This window comes from Ruditapes philippinarum, unplaced genomic scaffold (genome assembly GCF_026571515.1).
Source record: "Ruditapes philippinarum isolate M1 unplaced genomic scaffold, ASM2657151v2 ctg3266_1_1_1_1, whole genome shotgun sequence".
NCBI lineage: Eukaryota > Metazoa > Mollusca > Bivalvia > Venerida > Veneridae > Ruditapes > Ruditapes philippinarum.
The window spans coordinates 1-26822 of record NW_026854510.1 but is presented as its reverse complement, the minus strand read 5'-3'; the positions used below and the strand labels follow the sequence as shown (position 1 = coordinate 26822).

The 26822-nt window shown below is 31.5% G+C and overlaps 2 protein-coding genes across 2 annotated transcripts; both read right to left on the bottom strand.

Moving 5' to 3' along the window:
- Positions 1-176: 176 nt before the first annotated feature.
- Positions 177-12613, bottom strand: LOC132740317 (uncharacterized). The gene is made up of 17 exons (XM_060728192.1): positions 12556-12613; positions 11575-11691; positions 10685-10789; positions 10157-10260; positions 9766-9883; positions 8810-8880; positions 8207-8288; positions 7808-7933; positions 7330-7518; positions 6098-6301; positions 5755-5832; positions 5352-5423; positions 5002-5160; positions 4584-4808; positions 4003-4155; positions 3664-3744; positions 177-1987 (listed from the first exon to the last, which is right to left on the bottom strand). The coding sequence occupies exons 1-17, from the start codon at positions 12604-12606 to the stop codon at positions 1832-1834; spliced, it is 2091 nt and encodes a 696-aa protein (XP_060584175.1). The 5' UTR covers positions 12607-12613; the 3' UTR covers positions 177-1831.
- Positions 12614-15223: 2610 nt separating this feature from the next.
- LOC132740309 (E3 ubiquitin-protein ligase TRAIP-like) lies at positions 15224-25868 on the bottom strand. The gene is made up of 10 exons (XM_060728184.1): positions 25813-25868; positions 25317-25447; positions 24874-24939; positions 22666-22733; positions 22196-22269; positions 20319-20377; positions 19689-19758; positions 18903-18976; positions 15838-15942; positions 15224-15265 (listed from the first exon to the last, which is right to left on the bottom strand). The coding sequence occupies exons 2-10, from the start codon at positions 25326-25328 to the stop codon at positions 15224-15226; spliced, it is 570 nt and encodes a 189-aa protein (XP_060584167.1). The 5' UTR covers positions 25329-25447; positions 25813-25868.
- Positions 25869-26822: the final 954 nt, after the last annotated feature.

Below are 26822 nucleotides of genomic sequence, written 5' to 3'. Positions count from 1 at the left end.
GTACATGTAATTCCCATTCCCATTACAAGTTAATTAGATATTTGGGTGCATAATATCAGTTCAACTTTTAAATGTAATACAGTGTTACCAAGTACTACACTGTACATGTATTAACAAATTGAAAGTTAATTACCAGGTAAACATGGTAAAGCATAATAAAATGAAGGAAGCATTCAATACTTTTCAGTTTTACTTTATTCATAACATTTCAAAACAAAACTATCACAGAAATATGGTAAGATATTGTAAATCACTACCTGTACCAAATTGTTACAGTAAAGTATCACAGTATAACATTGACAAGGCTGAGAAAAATACATCATATAACAATCACATTAAACAAACTGATATCACAAATGCAATGTACAATGTAACTTCAAATAACTCAAGTTTAACAATCAAGAATACCAGTGACACTGATAGACCACAAATGTGCTGCATTAGTATATTTAAAAAACTTACATAATATAAAAGTATCAAATGAATTTTAGCACACATGACCATAACCAAATTATGGCAATCTACTTCAAACCCCATTAATAGATAGATGTTCATACAAATTAGTTTAATACAGAATATCTTACACAAGTAAATGAATGGCTGCTTTATTAGGGAATGTAGAAAAAAGTCAATTTTTAGTCTTTATGAAATTGTCCCCAATGTAAACACCATGAAAGGGAAGAAGTCAGTAAACGGAAACTTCAAACTAAATACATACATAAACTAAAGCTCTAAAAGGAAAAGTAGTCGTACTGACCTTGACCTGACTGTCCAAGGGTAGAGAACCATGCAAGGTACCAGATACCAAATATCTCAGACACTGGTCAATAAATGATAGAAAATGAGGAACTTCGGTAAGTGTAACCTATGAGATTTCTTAAAAACAATAAATCCTCTAAAGAACAATCATTAAATGATATTTCATTTCAGATCAATCTTATCACAAGTTAAAATTAATTTTATACTTTAATACGTAAGCTACTGAAATCTTAGATGGTGATACATATGAGGTAATATGAAAAATATATTAAAATGCTGTATGATCAAAATAATTGTGAGATAAAAAACACTGAATAATGATGTCAACCAAAAAATTCATCCCTGATACTGGTTTCATTTATTCTTTCTTGCATAGCAGACTGGCGTTTCCGTGAGTTTTACCCATGCCGGAAATTTCATCTGGCATGGGGGTGCCAGATGAGTCGCGTGCCAAACAACGTCATTTTAGCGCACTTTATGAATGAACTGCGTTAAAATGACGTCATTTTAGAAGGGAAATATGTGCTTAGGATGACATCATTTCACCATTGTTATTTAAGTTGTAAGTTCATACGCTATTGTAAGAAATTAGTTATGGATGAAATGACTTTAATTTCCATGAACATATATCATATTGAGATAAGGCATTTTAAATATGAAATATTATGGCAGAATATGCAAGAAAAAATATCTGATATATGTTTGCGGTTCGGATCGGAATATCTGCCCCTCGGGAACCCGCCCATGAGTGATAACTCGGCAGGCCTTCGTCCCCTCGGGAAGGATATTCCTATCTTAACCGAAACATATGACAGATATTATTATTCTTCAATATTTGATATTTTTATTATCTTCATATTGTGTACTGACAATTCATATCATTTCCCCTAAAACATTAGAGCTTTTTCGCAGCAGCTGTATATACATGTACAAAGGTTCATAATATATTATTTTGAAAACCCAAAAGTAATATTTTCAGCGAAACAAAATCTCAAAAATTCTTTATCTAGACTATTTCAATAAAGTTAAAGTTATCTTTGTTTTAAATGAGAATGTTCTACAAAAAAATAAGTTAATCTTCAAGTGCAAATCCGAAAATATCATCATTTTCAAACCAAGACATATCTGTGTTCTTCACATCCTTCCGTTGTTTTGGACTGCTCTTGAAAAACTTTCCTGCACTCTTGTTTGGTGCTTTTCTAACGGATGATGGTTTCTCTTTCTTGTCCTTTTCAAACAAAATATCCTTATCATGCATTAGATTGACAAATTTTAAATCAAACATAACAAACGAGACAAAGAGTATCATTATTGCAGAGTTATCAGTTCATATATAATACTTCTACATTCTATCTCACTATATATGTCATAATGTGTATCAATAACTGAATATCAATCCATAAATAATATTTCTTGATTCTATCCCAAACAGTATGAGTACTCGTATATATGTCTAAATGTGTATCAATTAATGACTGAATATTTACAACCAATAAATTCTGGTTCAATACCATACTGAGATCCAGATACCATTTCATTTGAATTGCTGTCAAATGAGAAGTATCAATACTACACAAGAGCCATGTAGAATTGTCTTGGTAAATCCGTAATACATTCATACTAGAGTTATGGCTCTTGATAAGTGACCTTTGTTTTTAACAAAAAAACAAATGCATACCTTCAGTTTGATGAAGACAGGAAATGCAAAGGTTTAATAAAGAATGCTCTAAATTTACAGTGGCTTGTTATGGAACTTGATATATATACTTGATGTTTCAAGAGACTATCTTCCATAGTTGTAAAGACAGACTTTACATTTAAATTTTTACAAGGAATTTTCATAGTTCACAAGAGTTTAATTCAATTTATTACATGCTTTTCGGTGGATTATAGAAATATATCAGTGATATAAAAACTGGTTATTTCACTGTTTGAAACAGTGAAATTACCACTTTGATAATTTCACCGTTTTGAATTTAAGCCCCTTATGTTGTTTCAGTGAAATACCAGCGTGCACAGTACTGGGTACCAACTTAATGACGTGACGTCGTAAATGACGTCACGTTGTATTATTATTTGGCGCGCTTTTCATTCAGTATATTAGGTTTTATGTCTTTATAAAACGTTTCTTTGCATGTAATAAAAAGAAAATTTGTTTAGTTTAGTGTAAGATCGAAATATATTTCACCTTGTGAACACCAAAAATTCATATTTCACTCGTGGCTGCGCCACTCGTGAAATATACCTTTTGGTGCTCACTCGGTGAAATATATTCCGATCTTACACCGAACTAAACAAATACCCTCTATTCAATTTGTGTTGAAGTTATTGTTCTTTGAAATAGACCTATAAGAAATGTGGGATCTTTAAAATGTCTGTCAGAAAATAATGAAATATTCAGTTGCATGCAAAACCTTAAGTGTATACCAACACCCACAAAAGGGTGACTTAGAAGTGCCGAACTATTCCAAGAATAGTTAAAAATTAAAACTTCTGAATGAATAGATAACAATTAACAGTAATCAAACAGTTGTAAATAAGGAATTAGTATTTATAGAATGCATTAGGTAATAATAATCAATATTTCAAATAATGCCTTCACTATAATATTAAAGAATTTCCTTGTCTTCGGTCATTTTTAACATTGCATTTAGTGCAATTTCAAATTGTTCAAAGTATGTTATACCAAACAACATCTGACACAAAACAAAAACAGCAGGTACATTCCTGAATATTCATCAAAGGTTAATAAATTGATAAATAAGTGTAATGTTTTTATTCTCTAAAATTTTAATTTACCTACAAAACCCAATCATGTTATTCCAAAAACATTAATCAGCAGATTTTAAAATAAGCAAATATTACATAGATATTGGGTGATAACTAACAAGTACATGTACTTACCTTCACTTTGTCAGCTACTATCAAGGGCATTTCTTCATCATCAGCCATCATGTTAATATCATTCTCTTTAAGTTTTGTTTTCTAAATTTATGAAATTTAATTTTTAATTCATAGGTAATAAATGAGAATCGGTTCTTAATTTTACCTTTGATTATATCATAACATAAATAAAAAGTGATACACTTTTTAATAAGTCTTTCTCCAAGATGATTTATTCCAACCTTACGATAAAATTATTAGAGTTGGCCCTAGCAGACTACAAAACAAATGAAAATTAAAATATACCTAAAGGACCTCAATATTTGCCTCTCTTGTACAATAAACATTAAAGCAACTTACTTTCTTCTTGCTGAGATCAACAGGGGGTCCTCTCGGAGTTCTACTTAGAGGTATTGATGAATTTTTCTTATTACTGTCCATTCTTGGTGTAGTTGGTTTCGGTGAATGTTTCAGTATTAAAGGTGTTGTACAGGTCTTCCCATTCCTTCCATCCTGAATAAAAAAGTAAGTTTGCTTGTGTATCACATTAAACACAGTAGACCAATTTCTAGATCTCGAAAGAACTAAGGCAGATAAAATATAAGGTTGTTCTATAACATTGGAAAAATTGATATTCACATGAATAAAATTACAATAATCAAGCAAAGATGCAAACAAAGGGCTCTTTATTCTATAAAAACTTGAACTTAAAAAAACAGATGTTACTTGAAACTTTGAAATAGCAAGTTTTAATCAAGAGTTGTTAAAAGTTTATGGATATTGTACATATTATACAAGTTTATTCTATTATTAAAGCATGATTAACCAAAAATGAAACATTTTCTTTTTCATGCAATATTATGTTTCGTTGTATCATATACAACAGTACTATTCCACTAGTTAAGCAAAAACTCAATGTTATTAATCTTTGATAATATTACTTCAATATCCATAACTTCAAACGATGAGGATTCCCCAGATTCAGAGTTTTCATCATCAGCTTTTGATGCAAAAACAACTCTTCTTTTTTTGGAGGCAGAATTTCCAGAAAGCTGTTTAAGAATGGATCTCTGTGGAGTTTTTACACTGGATGGAGTCCTCAATGTCTGTGGTGTTTTAAGTAAAGCTGGTGTCTTCAATATACTGCTCGAAACTGTTGGCATGATCTAAATATAAATAATGTGTAAACATTGAATTTATCAAATCTGAATGGTCAGATTCATGCTTGTGACATCTGCATGTTTACCATTGATTTCTATTCTTGTAATATATTTTCAAGCTATAAGGTATAAAATTACATTTCACCGTTTGTTTCCTCTTAATATCTCTAAAATGTAAAGCAATAAAAATGAGAATTACCTGAGGTGTCCTAGGAGGTACAACTGGTGTAGGGATTTTACTTCCACCTTGTTTCTGGTATGTTTTATCTGGAAATGGACTTGTTTGAACTACACTGGTAGTAGTACTCTTAATGTACATCTTTCCTAATTCTTCCTGTAAACCTTTCAACTCTTCATCCTATCAAACATACAATCATTTTGAAAAAAGTTTTTGGACTTACAACTGTTAAATATAGAATAATTTTTTTTAATCAGTTCTGATAATTGCTAAGGAATTGATTGATTTTTGCTCATCTAAACTCATCTGTAAATGTATTTCAATAATTGTTTTGTTTATATTTTTTCAAGAAATCATAGCAGTTAAAATACCTTTTGTAAATTCTCTTTCTCAAGTTCCTGTACTTTGTTTTCTTTCTCACTGAAGTTTTTTTGCAAGCTTTCCTGAAATATTTGATAATATAAACAAATCAAACATTTCAACAATTTAACTTTTAGTAAGTCTTTTCGAGTGGATCAGTTAACTGTTAAGTCTGTTGGTTTATTGTTTGGATATCTAACAAATACTTTATTGTCTATGGGAGATCCGAAAATATCTATCAAATGATAATGTACTAAAAATCAAAATTTGTTTCTAAACTAACCTAAAATTCCGTAATACATTATATTAAGATTGTTTAAAAATAATGCAACTGTAACTTTCTAACTACAGTAAATCAAAGCAGAATTATATGAAATTAATCGTCATCAATATGTTTAACTATGTTAAACTAACCATTTGATATCCTGAGTCAGAAATGGTTTTTCTCAGCTGCTCTATTTCACTATTTAGCTTTGAAACTTTGTCATCAACCTAAAATATATTCCTGTTATAAATCTGAGACATTCCAAGGCTTATATGTAAACATGATTCTAATGATAGTGTTCTATTTATAACAATACAAACTTGTTTTTTTTTTTTAATTTTCTTTTAGTTTGCAAGTACATGTAATTAAACAAAATCTGGAAAAAGGATGATCAAAAACATTTTAATTGTAAAGAATATGTTTCATTCTGCACAGTTCTTTCATGTGAGGAATGTATTTAAATTATAATTAAGCATTAAAATGAACTCTTACCTCTTTCTTGTGTTTTGTTTTCATTGTTTCAATTTTATTTTTTAATGTCTCAACCTCCTTCTCTTTCTTTGACAAGTTTTTATCCAGGTCAGTCTTGTAACCCTGCATTATAGAACTCATTTCTGTCCTTTGACCTTCACACTGTGAGAACATCTGTTCCTTCTCAGACTGACACTTTGCTGCATGTTTCTTAGATTCTGTTGCCTGCCAAAAATAATTTTAATGACCATGTTTTAACAAAGACTGTCCTTGTAGCAGAGCTCTCTACTTTCCTCAACGATAGATGGTTAACTGAAATATTTCCTAAATAAAGAGATTTGATACAAAGGTCACAAAAACATCTTCTGTTACACTTGAAAATTCATGTGGGAAGTAGACGTCATCAATGTGCATAAAATGCACTTTGATTCAATGGCCAGTTTTAGGTTTTTCACTGACCTAGACCTTCTGACCTGAAAATGGGTTTGGTAGGTTGAACTTATCAAGGCTTATCCAAATAAACAAAATTATTTCATAAATTAATGGCACTCATGTAAATATATATGTTATATAAAAAACTTATAAATTTCTTAATACAAACCTGCAGTACTAATAAAAGAAATATAAACATCACCATTTTCCAATGGAAACCAACAATAAATGATATATTATTGATAAATACACTTAAATTTCACAAGTTTCCATTATAAACATACATACCCGCCGGGGGACAAAAAACCCCGATTTTCAACAGTCTCCTGATCTCCCGCCGTGGGATCAAAATCCCCCAATATTCAAAAATTCAACCAACAAAAAAATTAAAGCATCATTTTTACCAATAAACGTAATTTACATAAAACATTTGTAATTAGAACCCTCATATGCTTTATAATAAAGCATATCAAGGTTTTAATTACAAATGTTTTATGTAAACTATTTACAGAGTGGGTGATCAGTAATATACACAGTAACATTCAGTTACCGCTAATTGTTTTTACTAATTTTACGTCATATCTATCAATATTTGAATAATAAACATATTCCAGGTAAATATTTGCCAGTTCCAATGGGACATTATTTCCAATGTAGATCTTGTATTTTTCCTGATACGCTTACAGAAATTTGTTACACATATTCTCATCAAAATATTGCCACAAAACATTGTAAACATTGTCATGTGATCACCCACCCTGATTCAGCACATGTATTACTTAAACAGAAAATTGATGAGCAGAAAAAAAAATAAAACATACAATCTTTTCTGCAGCTTTCAAGTCTTCCTGTATTTTTTCAACATATTCCTCAAGTTCTTTAATTTTTGACTCTAGTTCAGTCTTACATGACATCTCTGCTTCCAAATCTGACTGAAGTTTAGTAATTTCCACATTCTTGTTTCCTAAAGCTTTGTTTTCAGAAGTTAGTTTAGATTTTAGACTTCTAATCTGAAATGAAAAAGGAGCACTCACATATTAACACTACAACAATTAAATACCAAAAACAGAAGTTTATAGATATTTATGACTAATAATCAGAGGGATTATTTTATGATGATCTAAAGCTCAAATGTTATCACAAAAGGTAAACTTGGTCTTGATCAAATATTCATTTCTCTACATACATGAAAAAGGTTCATTGATAAATTTCTTTGAAATAACTTATTTCTTGAAGTAGCTATGACTAGAAATTCTACAATGTAAAGGAGAAAGTTTCAAAATTATAAAAACAACAAACCTCTTTTTCTAGTTCCTTGATTTGTTTATTCTTAGCAGTCATTTCTGATTTCAATGTTTTGTTTTTTGTTTCTAAGTCTGATGCTGTCTTCTCTTTTGATAACAGTTTCCCTTGAAGAGCCTCATCCTGAAACAATGAATAATATAACATGTACACATTTTCCTCATAATATTATTTTCTATATTCTGTAGACTGGGAAGCATATATAATTATTTACTGTTTGCATCAGTTCTGTGCCCACTCCATTTATAACAGCTAAATTTTTGAGAAATTCGAAGTAATATATTTCATCCTAGTGCTAAGTGTTATAATACCCTTTAGTTTGAAACTGCAATAGTATCAAATTAAAAAGATGTTATAATTGCAAATCGTCAACATAGAAAACAAAATATGTCTTACCAATTGCTGTCTTTCTTCTAGTAAACTTTCATTATTCTCTTTCAATAAAGTAAGCTCTGATTGGAGTGCATCAATTTCATCTCTGAAAAACAGAACACATTACTTGTTTTAGAAGTGTTTATCCAAATATTGAACTTGATGCCTTGAAATAAAGATTATCAATTGAAAAAATTGTATACAGATTGGTAACAAAGAAGGATAATTCAAATATGGGACCATATCATATAGTAATTATAAATAGGTGACACTGCACATTTTTTCTTGACACCAAAAATCTATATTTTAAGAATCACATAAATCTTTTTCACGGTTTTAAGTATAATTATGTTCTTTAAGTCAAAGTTGAAGACAAGAAATTTACAACAAAGAGAAATAATAAAAACTGGCACTTGATTAAGTCATAGCTGATTAGAATACACATTTTTCTAGCACCATCTACAGTATGTTACTTTAGTTTTAAGTTCTTCCTTTAAGTACAATTTTAAAGTCATGATCTTGGCAAGAAAATTGCAACAAGATTGCTGAGGATCCTTACTGAGGATCTTTAGCTCCTCAAACTTCCTTTATCTGTGATAAAAGTAGTATCAAAACTTAAATGGATACCTCAAATTTGCTTCCATCATTTCTTTTTGTTTTAATTTCTTTTCCAAATCCTCATTCTTGCTGCTTATGTTCTGAAAAAAAAACTTTTCTAAAATTTCAATTTTTCATAGTGACATGTTTTAACATTAAAACATCGAAAGCATTCACTTTTAATTGATATACAATTACATCAAAAGAACATAACTTCATCAGACAAAATAAGAAAAAAAGTAGGACAATTATGTGTTTCTTTAGAGAGAAGTTTTTCACAAAAACACTACATGTTTATCTAATATTGTACAAGAACAGAAGCAGAAATTTTCCCCCATAAAATTAAACAGATAATTATTTCAATATCTATATGACAGATTGACATAAACAAAACATTTTCATGTCAGAGAAAATGACACTAGTTTAAAATGTACATTCAAAGTACATTGTTCCTGACATTCACTAAATAGTACACAGAGTACTGAGGATCTTCTAGCACTATAGTGACCTGAATCATCCAGTCCACAAACATGTGATGGACCAAAGCCAATTGTACAAATAATGTCACCAAGGCCATAGCAAAATCTAAGTAAAAAGTTCATAGAGCATTTCCACTAGATATTCTATGCATAATGCATTGATATGTAAACATGCATTTGACTTGTTAATGGCATTAAGTGGGTTTTGTAGAATCTACTCAAGGTTATGCACTAAATTTTGTAGTTTGATAAAAACAATAGTGCCTACTTACTGCTGGAGTCACCCTGAAAACTATATTATTTAAAGACAGGCTGACAATCACAAATGTAACAATGGGACACATTTATGTAAGGTACTACATTAACTAACAGTGTGTTTCTTATACTTCTGACTGTGACAAATATAACAATTCATTATACATCTACAAGACTGACTCTCTTCATTATACTTCATTACATTATATATTTGATAGTTCATTATGAATCTAACAAAACATCTAACCTTACCTTCAGTTGCAATTTTAATGTCTCAAGTTGTTCCAGCTTAAGTTTCAGCTCATTCTGTGTATTACTGAGTTCATTGTGACATAATTTCATTTCTGCTTGTGTTTGACTGTGATTGCACCTAAAAGACATTTCTATTCACTATATTTCTAGAAACTAATTTCCAAAATAAAACAAATATAATCTTTGTAGCAATATTTTTTATTCAGGAAATTATTATACAAACATTAACTATTTTGACAAGCATATATTAATTTAATGATTCAATGAATAACCTATGTTCATATGCAATCAATTACTTGCTGGTAGAGAAAAGTTGGGTGTAACTCTATATTTTAATTTCAGGCTAATATATATACCAACACCTTAAGGTAGAATGTAATAAATAATTTACTGTTCAGCATTCAACTGTCCTGTCAACTGTTGTATTTGCTGAGACAAAGCTGCTATCTGTTGTGACTTCTCTAATAGTTCATTCTGTAAATCTGTCATGCCAGCCTATATTTTGTCAAAAAAATACTGTAATTTCATAATAACAAGCGCTACCTTCAAATGAATGCAATGCCTTGACCATGCTGACCTTTGACACACTGACTCTTAGTGGATCTGGCGGTAGAGCTCATCAAGGTATGTGCATGTGTGAAGTTTGAAGCCTGTAGGTTGAAGGGCTTTCATGCTTTGGTCAAAGTTAAAGTTTTGTGACAAACAGAGAACAGACAGGCCTGAAACAAAATTTTGCCTTCTGGATCTATTGATCAGAGGGCATAATAACCTTTTAGGGAACAAATTTGCTTAATGAAAAAAGTTTTATACATCAGACAATCAATTTAGTAATAGCATATATGAAATTAAATCACATTTGAAAAGCCACTTACATACATGATCTTTTAAGTAACATAACAGCCAAATAATGCGATAGTACCTTTTTATAAACCATATCTGACTCAATGACTTTCATTTTCTCATCCAACTGTGACTTCTCTGTTTCCACTAGTGTAAGTTGAGCCCTGATTTCATTCAATTGTAGCTATAACAATAAAAAAAAAAACATATATAAACATTGGAAACAAAACACTCATACAACAAAATGGATTTTTGCAGTATGTTTTTAAATAAACAATAAAATGTCCGTTTTTAAGAATTGAGCAGTTCTTGAACATTCAAAGTCATTAAATCATATTCTTTTAGATTTAAAGTGCATGTAGCTTTATCTATGAAAACTAGCTGATACTCAATGTAAACTATTTTTAGAAATGTAAACTATTTTTAGTTTAAAAACAGAAAATTTAAATTTGCACTAAAAAAGTTAAAAACAAATATGAAATATAAATATGACAGTAGGTGGAGTCAAAATTCATATCTATTTTCTGGGACTAGATTCTAAAATGTTTTCCCTGACAGACGGTGGCTTCACAAATCATAATAATTATTCGCGTCATATTTAATACAGTTCAAGAGACCACAATGCTTTTCACATGCACAAATATGATCTGACAGAAATAATGATTTGCAATGTTATGCCAATTATGTTATTTTAGAATATACAGTATAAACTCAACAATGTATAATAAAACGGTTAATATAATCATAATAGGGATATTTTGATCTATTAGTTGCATTTTGCTCTCATGGAATCTTTCTAGAACGGATCACACTCGGCAGAAATCTTCAGATCCAATTGTAGTAAAACCCTAGTAAAATCTATCTAAATACTTAAATCTAACAATAAAAAATCAAAACGTTGAGTTTTTTTCCATTTGTAATAGTTCTATTTTGATTAAAACATTAAAATGAGTACTATGAAATAGTTACTAAAAGATGAGCTCCTTCTTGTTGGCTAGTATACAATTGTCCTTGTACTTCCTGGACAGTTTCTGTAAGCTGGGTGATTGTAATACAGTTTTCTTCATGCCTGGCAAGTAACTCAGCCTGCAACATATAATTGTGTGTTTACAAAAGCTTATTACTGCTAACAGTGTGAAATATGTTGTTTTTTTCTAGATTAAAAATAAATTAACAAAAGACATTGCAGAGTATATTGTTAAGTAATACTTATTAATAATGAATTAATGCATAGATGTTACTTCTATATTCACTTTAAAAAGTTTGTTCAATGTAAACCATTGATCATTCCCTTTACAGAAACCCGTAAAACATTAAAATGCATTATGTACAATTTTTAGTGTTTTTACCATCAACTAAATTGCTGAATGGTGAACATTTGTTTCAAAATCTAGAATACTTATCTTACTTTTGTTATGAAAATAATGGCTGTGACACACTGTTGGTATTGTTTGAGAATATCATGCATTTTTCACTATAGGAAATATTGATCCATAAGAGATCTGTATTTACTTAATTGGTACAATTCTTACTATCTTCAAATGATTATGATATGATTAGAATATATATATATATATATATATATATATATATATATATAATATATATATATATATATATATATATATATATATATATGTTACTATTCATCCTCTTATGGACTGGTCTTATAAGCTGTTCCCTAGGAAATACTGCCAGAAAGATACCAGCTCATTGGTCAAAAATGTATATTACCTCCCTTGCATATTGATTTAGGACAGGTTACTTCCCTTGGAACTTTGATATGTATAATTTAATAAGAATTGAATTAACTAAATAAAGGCATCTCATTCATACATTTAAAAATTACATACATATTTTTAAAACAGACTTTAAATATTTACTAAATAGTGACTTATTACTTATGAACAGTATGTAATTAAGAAAACTTCAAAATAGAAATAAACTTACATTTTGCTTTTCAAGTTCAACAACTCTGTTCTGTAACTCTGTTTTTTCCATAATCAAAATATCTGAAAGGCAAAGAATTTCATTTACACCAGATGCGTCAAACCTCTTACTCAACCAGAGAAAAAATATTTTGAACAATTTCCTAATTTCAAATTTTATTCAACCACTAAATACTGTCAGAAATTCAGTATAATGTTAGACATGAAAAAATTTAATCTTTTAATTTTTCATGCTTGAACATGTGAGGTCAAGACATGATCATCAAATGTTTAAAGATGAACTTTTTACCAAAATGTTGACTGTCACTATGTTTCAAATATAATATTCTAAAATATTCCTAATTCAAACCTTTTTGAACTTTTCACTTCTTCTAACATTGTGCTTTTGCTTTGTCAAAGTCATTCTGTAAGAACTGCAATCTGAAGGAAACATTCAGAAAGCTTAAAAAAATACATTTTAAAACAAAAGAATAGTAGTTAACAAAAATATGTCACACAGCCTACAGAAAATCCTACAATTATTAAAGCAGCATGCGGAGACTCCAGATTCATCCTCCATTTTCATTGAAAAAAAAATTAAAAGTATTAAAATTATTGTTAAATTAACAAAGAAAGTAAGTTACACATAGACAAATGCAGCTTAAAAAAGGAACTTTTGTTAACAACATGGGTCTTGATACAAGTAAATTTAAACCATGTCTAGCCTGCCTGGGCTCTCATATGTCTTATATCAACTTTACTATTGATATATTCAAATGCTACTGATCAAACAGGGATTCATATAGACATTTTTTGCTGAAATTTAAGCATTTTTAAAGCAAGCTTTCCCATTTTTAAAACCCCTTTTTTTACGCACATATATCACTTGTTACCAAGGATCAAGTAATTACAAACAGTTATAATGATAAAACATTGAAGTCTTATTTTTATTTTGGGTGCTTTATCACTTTTATTTACACCTATTATGTGATATTTTTACAAATGCAACTTTAAACTATTTCCTTACACAAAGATTTTCTTTTACTAATATTGGTATTACTAGGCTCATTGATGAAAACTATCAGCTTTTTCACATGCAACTAGCATGTTTTTCAATTTGTTAAACAAATTCTAGCACTTTTTAAGCTATTTATTAAACAGCATAAAAATTCAAGGTATTTTACTTTCTTTCATTTTTAGCACTTATTAAGAAAAAGACTTAAATTTAAAGCATTTTTAAGACTTAAAAACCTATTAAATTTTTTATTGTTTTAATTTCTCATTATTCAGTCTGTAATAACATAAAGTACTCTAACATTAACAGTCTAGTAACATTTCCATTTGTTAACCCCCTTTCCCCAGAGTATATTGTGAAAAATGGCCATTTTCACTGAAAAGCCTCCTCTTACAAGTTCAAACTGCTATTTGAAAACTATGAAAAATGCTTCAATACTAATTCAAAATTGGCCACAAAATGTTGACTGGACCATTGCCTTTGTAACGACATGCTCAGTTCTTAAATTTCCTGTTTTACCATGGCAACGAGGGGGGGACATCTCAAAATTCCAAAAAATCACTATTTTGCCTCGATTTTTTCCATCAAAAATTATTTCAAAGTGCTGCAACTTTCTCAAGGGATTGAGATAGAGTCAAGGCTTTTCAGCGTTGGTTACACGTTACCTTATGATCGACCTGGGTCATTTTAAGCCTCCTCACAAGTCCAAAAATTTTCTTGGCGATGAGGGGGGGACTCCGCCCCCCTTCCCCAAACCCCCCAAACAGAAAAGGGGGCACATCCCCCTTCTGGCAACCCCCTGATGTATCTTTTGGATGGGGGCGCCGCCGAAAAAGTGCTCACTTTTTTTAGCAACATTTCTCAAATGAAAACATGTGTTTGGGGCCCAAATAGGACATTTTTTCACTATTTTCACGCCTAAAAAAAGGGGGGGGGCAGGGGGTCGAAAGTGTGTTGTTTCGCGTATATATGAGGTAAAAAGGGTTAAATATTAACTGGCTAGCTGCTTAATTACCACAACATTACTCAATCATTTTTTCTAATGAAATAAACCATTGCAAGTTTTTTTTTTTTTCTTTTTTTACTTCCCCCAGGTACATACTTGATTGTTTTTTCTGATTTAAAACTGCTCTTTTATTTGCCTTTTCTAGTTTCTGATTTCCCCCCAAAAAGTCTGGGGGGGGGGGGGGGGGACCTGTTGACAATGTTCCTGTTTTGCAGAGCTCAGCTCTGTCTGTAGACCTGAACATTTGTTTGTAAACTGATTTACATCTTCCTTACTTTCACTTAATTTTCTGTTCCAAACTATCTTTCTCAATCTATAATAGTAAAACGATAAATCAAAAAGATATCATCTTAAACTCACATTTTATTGTAAAAATATGAAATTTAATGACTTTTAGTACTGTCACATTCATGCCCATTTTCCTTGAAATACTTTTATCAAGTTTATTTTTTTTATATATTCATACCAACAAAGTATAAGGTTTTACGCTTCAATTCCCCTTTCAGTATTTTTTTCTTAACAAATTTTAATTTACTAGTAAACCAGTTGTGTTTTTAAAAAGCCATCAATATGCATCAATTCAATAAATCAATTTGAAAGGATTATAAACCTGTAATGATTCAAGCTGTTTATTAAGATCACCCATGTTTTGTTTTTAGCATTGTTCATTCATCTCTTTGCCAGTTTCAACATTTTTGTGTCAAAAAGAATCTGTAATACAAATGTAAAGTTTATACATATTCCATTTAAGCTTGATTAAGATAAAAACTTGGAGGTTTAAGATTTTGACCACTCTGAAGTTGCTTACTTGAAGTAATAAGTAATGATATCAAAAGAGGAAATATGATCATGACCCAACTAAAACCATTGGTTAAGAAGCAGACACTGTAAAAACACCCTTTTACTAATGTAAAGAAAAGATGATATTGGAAACAATGATATCTTCAAAACTATACAATATATTGTCATAACTAGAGCAATTTGTTTTTAAAAGATCAGTACAATATAGGACATAGACTATGATTTTGAACATTAAAAACTTTAAAAGTAGATTTCAAATTAACTTTTTTGCATGTATTTTTTAATCACCAATATTGATTATGTTTAGCCTTGAAGACAAACCAAAAAACCAAGTAATTTTGTTGAATAAACAATAAGTTTCAATTAATTCCAGGGAAACAATTCACACAATGTTGTGTATTGTGGGATAAGTCTAGAACTATTTCAAAATAATAATTATCCCATAAAAAATCCTTCATATATAAAAAACAAAACCTACCAACTGTTTTATTCAAACTGTGAATTTTTTCATTATTTTTCTGAACTTGTGCTCTAATGTCACGTATCTCAATATTTTTGTCATCTAGTTGTTGGTTCAATATTTTAATCTATAAGAGATATATATAAGAGGTTTATTGAAAAATTATCTTATCATTATACTGTGTTCATTTTATTCCATAAAGAAAAAACTTTGACATGCACAAATGAAAACTAAGCAATCTGTCATCTACAATGAAAAATATTCCTGTAATACTTAGAAATATCCCAAGCAAATACAATTTACAAGTTCTGGCAGCAATAGGGTCAGGTATAAACATAATAAACAAAATAATCATACCAGACCCTTAAATTTATTTAATCAATTATAATTCATTTAAATGACATGAAATTTTTTCTCTTCTTGAGAAAAAATAAAAACAAGAAACATGGCAATGCCATGAAACCAGGTTTTCAATTATCACCATTGTAGATAAATATGTTGTATTTGAAATACAAATACAAGCAACAAACAATGTAACTATGTGCAATGTAAAACATGAATAATGTAGGAGGAATTGCCACTGAAGAAGTGTTCACTATAATATTATGTATAAGGAAAAAAACAAAGGGCCATAATTAGGTCAAAAACTATATAATCACAAAACCCCGACAATATGTGCCAGGGTGCTTGATGACAAAGCTTCTGTGAAAGTTTGAACAAAAAATCCGTTGAGAAATGTAGGACGAGTTCAGCACAGAAGAATTTGTTCACTATAATTATATTGATAATTCTGTATAATGAAAAACAAGTTACAAAGTAGACATGAAATAATATATCATATCTTTTTTAAATTACCTCCAAAGATGATATGACCTTTGACTGCCAAATCAAGTTAAAATCATGTAAACAGGATTTTCAATGTTAATGTCACTGTGACCTTGACCTTGGAGCCAGCCATGCGGAACATGCGTTCTGCACGTCATCTTGATGTGGTAAACATTTGTCTGAAGTTTCATCAAAATTCTTCAAAGAGTTGAAGAGTTACAGAGCGGACAGGATTTTCAATGTTAATGTCACTGTGACCTTGACCTTGGAGCCAGCCATGCGGAACATGCGTTCTGTAGTCATCTTGATGTGGTAAACATTTGTCTGAAGTTTCATCAAAATTCTTCAAAGGGTTTGAAGAGTTACAGAGCGGACACAATTTCGTTTGACGCCCGCAACAGGATTTTCAATGTTAATGTCACTGTGACCTTGACCTTGGAGCCAGCCATGCGGAACATGCGTTCTGCACGTCATCTTGATGTGGTAAAACATTTGTCTGAAGTTTCATCAAAATTCTTCAAAGGGTTGAAGAGTTACAGAGCGGACAGGATTTTCAATGTTAATGTCACTGTGACCTTGACCTTGGAGCCAGCCATGCGGAACATGCGTTCTGCACGTCATCTTGATGTGGTAAACATTTGTCTGAAGTTTTCATCAAAATTCTTCAAAGGGTTGAAGAGTTACAGAGCGGACACAATTTCGTTTGACGCCCGCAACAGATTTTCAATGTTAATGTCACTGTGACCTTGACCTTGGAGCCAGCCATGCGGAACATGCGTTCTGCACGTCATCTTGATGTGGTAAAACATTTGTCTGAATTTCATCAAAATTCTTCAAAGGTTGAAATAGTTACAGAGCGGACAGGATTTTCAATGTTAATGTCACTGTGACCTTGACCTTGGAGCCAGCCATGCGGAACATGCGTTCTGCACGTCATCTTGATGTGGTAAAACATTTGTCTGAAGTTTCATCAAAATTCTTCAAAGGGTTGAAGAGTTACAGAGCGGACACAATTTTCGTTTGACGCCCGCAACAGGATTTTCAATGTTAATGTCACTGTGACCTTGACCTTGGAGCCAGCCATGCGGAACATGCGTTCTGCACGTCATCTTGATGTGGTAAACATTTGTCTGAAGTTTCATCAAAAATTCTTCAAAGGGTTGAAGAGTTACAGAGCGGACAGGATTTTCAATGTTAATGTCACTGTGACCTTGACCTTGGAGCCAGCCATGCGGAACATGCGTTCTGCACGTCATCTTGATGTGGTAAACATTTGTCTGAAGTTTCATCAAAATTCTTCAAAGGGTTGAAGAGTTACAGAGCGGACACAATTTCGTTTGACGCCCGCAACAGGATTTTCAATGTTAATGTCACTGTGACCTTGACCTTGGAGCCAGCCATGCGGAACATGCGTTCTGCACGTCATCTTGATGTGGTAAACATTTGTCTGAAGTTTCATCAAAATTCTTCAAAGGGTTGAAGAGTTACAGAGCGGACAGGATTTTCAATGTTAATTCACTGTGACCTTGACCTTGGAGCCAGCCATGCGGAACATGCGTTCTGCACGTCATCTTGATGTGGTAAACATTTGTCTGAAGTTTCATCAAAATTCTTCAAAGGGTTGAAGAGTTACAGAGCGGACAGGATTTTCAATGTTAATGTCACTGTGACCTTGACCTTGGAGCCAGCCATGCGGAACATGCGTTCTGCACGTCATCTTGATGTGGTAAACATTTGTCTGAAGTTTCATCAAAAATTCTTCAAAGGGTTGAAGAGTTACAGAGCGGACACAATTTCGTTTGACGCCCGCAACAGGATTTTCAATGTTAATGTCACTGTGACCTTGACCTTGGAGCCAGCCATGCGGAACATGCGTTCTGCACGTCATCTTGATGTGGTAAACATTTGTCTGAAGTTTCATCAAAATTCTTCAAAGGGTTGAAGAAGTTACAGAGCGGACAGGATTTTCAATGTTAATGTCACTGTGACCTTGACCTTGGAGCCAGCCATGCGGAACATGCGTTCTGCACGTCATCTTGATGTGGTAAACATTTGTCTGAAGTTTCATCAAAATTCTTCAAAGGGTTGAAGAGTTACAGAGCGGACACAATTTCGTTTGACGCCCGCCCATCCGCCCATCCGCCCATCTGCCCATCCGCCCATCCGCCCATCCGCCCGCCATACCCCAATCTAATAACCAGGATTTTCAAAATTGAAAACCTGGTTAATAAAGAATATTAAGGGAAAATGGATAAATTTAACCTTAGACTCAGCTTCTTGGTTGCAATGTGTGAGATTCTGCTCTAAACATTCCTTCTCCTTAGATAGCACCGATACTGCAAATAAAAACAAGAGAAAATAGTTAAACATGTAGGCTTGTAAAATGGCAAGTAATTAGTCATAGATGGCAAAACAGGTAACCAAGACCGTTACATAGTCACAGTGACCTTAATATTCAGTGGTCATGCTCTTAAAATATAAATTTTATTTTTCTCTCTGATTCTCATGAAAGTGACCTTGACCTACAGACCTAAAAATCAATATGGATCATCTAGAGGTCATGACCAATCAGAGCTCCAAATCCTAAGATAGTAGACCAGCTTCAAGATCTTTTCATCTTTTGACCTTAAAATCAAAAGGGATCATCAGTACCAGATATAACCAAATTGTCTTCAACAAACTTCATCTGTAGGTTAATTAAGGCATTTTTCTTTTTAATTATAGGACAACCTTTTGTGTGGAATGCATTGGTCATGTTCAACCTTCTCACCAGGTTTAAGGACTGTAGACCTAAATATGATATAAAAACAAGGCAAAGACACTGATGAATACCTCTGACCTAACTAATTAAACCCATGCCCAGTTATAAAATGATAAAGAAAACCGTTTAAACAAAGGGATTACTTCTTTATGGACGTCCAAACTGTTTGAAATTATGTACACTAAGACAACACAAATTGGAAACAGAATAACAAGTCTGATAAACAGTCTATATATAATATGCAGTTAAAACTAAGGTCTGGCTGACATCTGTAGATGTTCACTTACTTTGACTTGTGAGTTGTCTATGCTCTTCATCCCTTGCCACCTCAAGTTCCTTGAATTTTTCTGACAAATTCTGGAACAAAATAAAAAAACAAAACATTTTTGATGTTTTATGTATAGATCTAAGAATAACCAACTCTAGTTGTCCTTCCATCTGATTTAAATTGTCTGACAAGAATTTTTGGTAGCTTAACCAATCATTTGATGGTCATTTAACAAAAATAATCATTGTCCATGAAGTCAGATAAGTCATAAACTTTCATCACATATGTAATGATACAATTAGATAATTCTGATGTACTTTCTGCGGCACATTAGATTGTGTGACTTTCAGAACATAGGCATTGATTCAATATTAATCTATAACCTGGCATAAGCACCATCATTAAGCGTTATATCTTAAAACTGTGAAAATCCTGTATGTGTTGGTTTCACAACAGTTGAAAATAGAAACTGATTCACTTTCAAGAATGTGAAAGCTAGCCACTGATTGGCTGAATGAATTGCAAGGTCACCTCTTCTTGGTGACAGATAAATCCTTAAGTGCACCATTATTTAAGAGCTGATTTTAATCAAATTGGCTATGATAAATTATTTAAAAAAAAGAAAATTATCCATGTTATACACACTTACTTCAAATTGTCGTTTGTGTTCCTGTTCAAGATATTTGACTTCAGTTTTTTCTGCTTCACCTGTAAAGCATTCATTATTGTTTAGTCTTTAACCCTTTCACTGCCATAGGGACGGCTTAAGCCGTCCCTGTTATTTTCCGCGTATTTGCCATATGGACGGCTTTAGCCGTTTCTATAATAATCATAATAATAATAATAAATTAATAATAATAATAAAAATAATAATACTTATATAGAAAATTATACCATCAACAATAATTATTATCATACTAGCATATTTGGAAACATATATAATTAATATAATACTAATAACAAATAATAATAATAATTATATTAAATAATAATATAGTAATTTTTTAGAAAACCCTCTGGCAAATAGGTGATCAATTAAACAATAACCCTCTGGCAGCGAAAGGGTTAAGAACCATTAAAACAATACAAGTTCAAACATGAATCTAAAAGTGATTTTCCAGTCTTATAAAAAATATCTTTCAAAAATTCTGGTATTGACAACAGTTCACTCGATCCACTGATGATTTGCCTAACTTAAATTAAGTGACAATTCGACTCTTGACTATTAACAAATCATCTCATCTTAAAATAATTGAATGAAACATATTTTAAATCATACATATTGATAAACAGTTGTATTATTTAATGTATATTTTGGTATGAATCAAAATTACATTTTTGTTTATCTTTTAGAACAGAAATTGGTCATTTTTCCGTTGGGTTACCATATTAAATCTGATAAAGATTTGCCTAAGTTCTGAGTGACTATTTGCCCCATTTCAGTAATAATCATGACAACATGTCTTAAATCATTTACTTTCAAGAATGTTAAAGTTAGATATATGCTTGTCTTTGTATTTGCTAAAGCATGGAAGTATTGTTAGTAGGCATGGAAGTACTCTATCTTTTTAGTTTTACATATAAAGTATTATTAAAAGATACTTTATTTAAGCCTCTGGTTTAAGAAAAAGACAGATTACTTAGAAGCTTTATGTTTGAATTATTCTCAGAAAATCACTATAAATAAATAACAAAATTATAGCAAATAATATAAATGTAACAAATTACAACTATCTGACATATGCAGGGGCCATAACTCTGTGATAAACGATCTAAATGGGACCTGTAAATGATATGCATTTCTCCTTTACTAATTATGGTTCCTATAAAGTTTGATTGATATTAAGTCAGCAGTTGCAAAGAAATCTTGCGGAAACAAATTTTACTCTGTTTACATACTGCAAAACCGAACAGGGGCCATAACTCCAGCGTTTTTTTTCTCTACTTTGGGAATGGTGCCGGTACCAGACTGATTGGGAAAAAATGCGTTATTTTGACTAAAATTGGGAATTTTTTTAATGCATTTTTTCAGCTACAAATGAGATTAAACATCATGAATAATGATAGCTAACAGCTTCTACTGTCTAGATAGAACTATTGAGTGGTGATTTATATGAATATGTTGGATTTAAATGATTTAAGAAAAATCACTTTGCCTTGTGGGCATTTTGAACAGTCATTTTGGGAATTTAACATTGGAAATTGGGAATTTTAATGTCTATTTTCTATTGGGAATGGTACCGTTTTAGGGTAGTAGTTATATAAAGAAAAAAAAAACACTGAACTCTGAGATGTATTCCATTGGCAGGGGCTGATAAAGTGGGGCCAATTGTCACTAAAGTGGGCAAAAACGACACTAAAGTGAGATAAGTTTTCATAGGGAGAATTGTCAATTATTTAAGGTCAAATCATTATATTTCAAACTTTCTTTTATTTCTTACTGAATACTTGACATTTATAGTGAATATAAAATTGTGGAATTTGTAATTCTAAACCAATTTTAACATTATTTGAAAGTTAAATTACATTCTGCAACTTTGGATTCTGTCTTTGCAAGATGGTCCTTCAAAACTGAACACAAGTTTCTTGTGGCTGAAACTCTGAAGAAAAACTAAGTATTTTACAAGAAATATATTTTACTGTTGAAGAACATATATCCAAGTTATGTACATTTAAATTTTGTCTCCTTTCTTTTATCATTTTTTGCATTATTATCCTTTTACAGCTACTGTGTTCAGATAATGTAAAGTTTGATGAAATGTCTAAGTATCTTAGTTCTATATATCTTAACAGTTGTCAAATACATGTACATCATAATCAGGTGTGCACTTAAACTTGATGTAAAATACGAACACTAAACTCATTTACCAGAGACAAGTGAAGGAAGTTTAAGGCCATATTCCATTTGAAAATCACAAGTTAACTAAATTAACACACATATCTGCTTTTCAGAAAAAACAGTAGCATATATAAACAGATAAATGTCTTGTTCTTACTTTTGTAAAATATCCTCTCTGTTACTGATTTCTTCCTGAAGAGTCATGCTAAGGCTCTCATTTTGAAGCTACAAATATATCAACATCCTTTTTGTTTCTATAATCTTTTTCCAATTATAATTGCTAGATGAAACATTTGCAAGCAAAACACTCATATAAGTACCTTAATATTTAAGTCTTTACACAGTAAAGAAATAAAACAAGAGGGCCATGATGGCCCTAGATCGCTCACCTGACTTATCAAACTCATCCAAACAATTACCTTAAGACAAGTATTCTGACCAAGTCTCATGACAGGTGAGTCAAAAATGTGACCACTACAGTGTTAACAAGGATTATCCATATTTGAGCAGTGCGACCTAGTTTTTTACCCAGGTGACACATATTCAAACTTGACCTAGAAATCATCAAAACAAACTTTCAGACCAATTTCCAGGATACTTGGATCAAAACCGTAGCAACTAGAGTGTTAACAAGATTTTTCTATTTTTAGCTCCGGTGACCTAGTTTCACATGCGATTTTGAACTCATCCAAGCAATTACCTAGACAAGCATCCTGACCAAGTTTGATGATAATTGAGTCGAAAATGTGACCACTAGAATGTTAACAAGGTTTTTCCATATTTGGGCGGTGTGACCTAGTTTTTCATCCAAGATGACCCATGTTCGATCTTGACTTAGAAATCATCAAAACAAACTTTCAGACCAATTAACAGAATATTTGGATCACAACAGTAGCCACTAGAGTGTTAACAAGATTTTTCTATTGTTAGCTCCTGTGACCTAGTTTTTCATCCGAGATGTCCCATGTTCGATTTATTCCCAGCAATGACCTAGACAAGTTTCCTGACCAAGTTTGATGACAATTGAGTCAAAATTGTGACCACTAGAGTGTTAACAAGGTTTTTCTATTTTTAGCTCCTGTGACCTAGTTTTTCATCCGAGATGACCTATGTTCGAACTCATCCGAGCTATCACCTAGACAAGCATCTTGATCAAGTTTGATGATGATTGATGCAAAAATGTGACCGCTAGAGTGTTAACAAGGTTTTTCTATTTTTAGCTCCGGTGACCTACTTTTTCATCCGAGATGACCCATGTTCAAACTCATTTGAGCTATCACCTAGACAAACATCTTGACCAAGTTTGATGATGACTGATGCAAAAATGTGACCGCTAGAGTGTTAACAAGGTTTTTCTATTTTTAGCTCCGGTGACCTACTTTTTCATCCGAGATGACCCATGTTCGAACTCATCCAAGCTATCAACTAGATAAGCATCCTGACCAAGTTTGATGAAACTGATGCAAAATGTGACCGCTAGAGTGTTAACAAGATTTTTCTATTTATAGCTCCGGTGACCTAGTTTTTTATCCGAGATGACCCATATTCAAACTCATCTGAGCTATTATCTAAACAAGCATTCTGACCAAGTTTGATGATGATTGGTTCAAAAATGTGACCACTAGAGTGTTCACAAGGTTTTTCTATTTATAGCTCCTGTGACCTACTTTTAAATCCGAGATGACCCATGTTCGAACTCATCCGAGCTATCACCTAGACAAACATCCTGATCAAGTTTGATGATGATTGGGTCAAAAGTGTGACCTCTAGAGTGTTCACAAGGTTTTTCTATTTTTAGCTCTTGTGACCTAGTTTTTCATCCGAGATGAGCCATGTTCGAACTCATCCGAGCTTTCAACTAGATAAGCATCCTGACCAAGTTTGATGATGATTGACGCAAAAATGCGACCGCTAGAGTGTTCACAAGCAATTGTGGACGTACGACGGACATTCACCGATCCTAAAAGCTCACCCTGAGCAAGCTCAGGTGAGCTAAAAATCCATTTTCCAAATACTGAGAATTCACTTAACTTTGTAGGCATGAATTTGTGGTTTTGTCAAAGAGGGACATTTTCTTAGGTTTTTAAATCTGTTGATTACCAGTTTTTACAAAAAGTAAAATGCAAATAATGTAATATAATCATACAGCAGACAAAATAAAATTTTGATTGATCTTAAATTCGTGGGTTGACCTATCCACCAAAAACAGTAAAAATAGAAACCCATAAATATTCAATGATTTGCACTAAATAAATGTCTTTGAAATGAACTTTGAAAATACATGTAGGTAAAATTTTTATATTCAGCAAGGGTTACAATTCATTAAAGTATAAGTATAAAGCATCCATTTAAAGACATTACAAACCTGAATATCAAGTATTGATTTCCTTAAAGAGTCTATGGTATGGCTGGATTCCTGAATCTTTCTGTCCTTAAATATAAATACAACAGCAGTATACACAACAAAAGTATATATTTTAAACATTTATTATTTTCTATTACTTGTTCTAATAATAATATTAATGGATAATAAAATGGTTTCATTAAAAATTTCAAACATTTTCCAAATGTATGCTTTCCAATTCAAAACTTCCTTCATTTGCCACTATTAAAATCTTTTTGGCTTTAAAATCTAATAGTCTTTCTGTGGTCTGTTTCTTCAAATAATTCAAAAATTTCTTTTAAATAAAAGTAATTCATTTTATTGGAATATTTACAAATAACAAAGATATAACATAAGTGTTCACAAATTTGGAAATTATACTTTCAAAATTACTCAAGGCTGTACAAGACAGTGTAGTAGCATACTTTCTGTTTCATGTCTAATTCTGTCTGATTTTTCCATTTTCTAATTCTATCAGCCTCTTGGTGAAGTTTTGCATGCAAAGAATTTAATCTCTCTCCATTCAAAGCCAAATCTTGGTCTGGTCTTGTAAATTCTGAAATAGAGTGTTAATAGCTTGTATAATACATGTACCTTACTTTTACTTGTATGAGCTCCACTGGTGGCACAGCCATGTTTCCTCATATAACAGTAATACCATTTTGTCCGCGAAGTGGACTGAAGACTGATTAAAAGATGCTTTATGCTTATATCTAAATTTAGTTAAAATAAATATGTTTGAATAGTTAACTCAATTAACAGCAAAGACTATTATAATCATAGTTCATTGCATAGAGCTGTTCTATAACTGATATGTAAAAATCATTAGATACAGTATTAAATTCTGAATATTAACAAATTGACACACACACAAAAAAAAATCAAGAATAAACATTTAAATTGAATAATTAATGTTAATACCGTTTGAATTTTGGACTTGTCTGTTCTTGCTCTGTGCTTTCCCTGAAGTAAGCTGAAAAAGTTATCAAGCATTTTTCAAAATACCCAATATATATTACACTTATTAATAAAGGTGAGGTTAAAATAAGGGGCATATCTTACTTACTAATAAATTCATGTAGTGTTAAAATAAATTTTATCACTGAAATCACATGAAAAATCTTTAAACAGGCAAAACATTTGCAGTTACAAAATGTTTGCAGACAAAAAAGGTCTCCTGCTATATTTTTCTTTGCTAGCTTTTAAAGAGAGCTTTGTGCATGACATCTTTATATTTAGAAGTAAAGAATATCTTCTAACTGTTCAAGCATCAATTGAATTTTACCTATATATGTCAGGCTAGTAAAAAATTGCCTCACGATATGAACAAATATGTTCTTATTAATTAAATGTTCTGGCTACAATGATAACAAACTACAATTAGCAAAGAGTAACTTAAAGCAGCAATTGTCACAAGCTTTGATATGATGATGAAATTTCTAAAAGATAACATTATACCACCACTTTGCTCAATGTCATTGATACTTAAATTCTAAGGCTACTACACTGACCTGAGTCATTTAAAATTATGATTTACTAAACAGGCATAGGCTTACTGATTTAGTGTATTGAATATGCTTTCCAAATTTATTTTCTTTTTATGTCACTGACCTGACCTTTTGTCATTTAAATGACCAAATCGTCATCCAATGTCCAACCTAAATTGGTCCTTGCCCCAACATTTACACACACACAAGAAAAGAAATAAAATGTGGTTTCCATAACTAACTATACTGCAACAGCTATCACTGCGAAAAATATACTGATATACGGGAATATACGGTCCCGTATTTTTGACATAACGGCGTGTACGGATATTTGGAAAACCGGAAATAACGGGCCCTTAGGGAAACCCGGGGAAAAACGGGGGCCATATCATCAGTATAGGAAACCCCCTTTTCCCAAATTTAAAGACAATTTTTTCGATTTTG

Bases quoted from the DNA above. Each gene is read 5' to 3' on its own strand.
- LOC132740317 (XM_060728192.1), bottom strand. From the start codon at position 12,606: ATGGAAAAAACAGAGTTACAGAACAGAGTTGTTGAACTTGAAAAGCAA. The intron at 7,519-7,807 runs GTTTGTTGTTTT...TTTTCATTTCAG, and splicing joins TCAAGGAACTAGAAAAAGAG to ATTAGAAGTCTAAAATCTAA. The intron at 3,745-4,002 runs GTAAGTTGCTTT...TCATAAATTTAG, and splicing joins TTGATCTCAGCAAGAAGAAA to AAAACAAAACTTAAAGAGAA.
- LOC132740309 (XM_060728184.1), bottom strand. The intron at 19,759-20,318 runs GTAAGTGTGTAT...ATTTTGTTCCAG, and splicing joins AACACAAACGACAATTTGAA to AATTTGTCAGAAAAATTCAA. The intron at 15,943-18,902 runs GTTAAATTTATC...TATCTCTTATAG, and splicing joins ACCAAGAAGCTGAGTCTAAG to ATTAAAATATTGAACCAACA.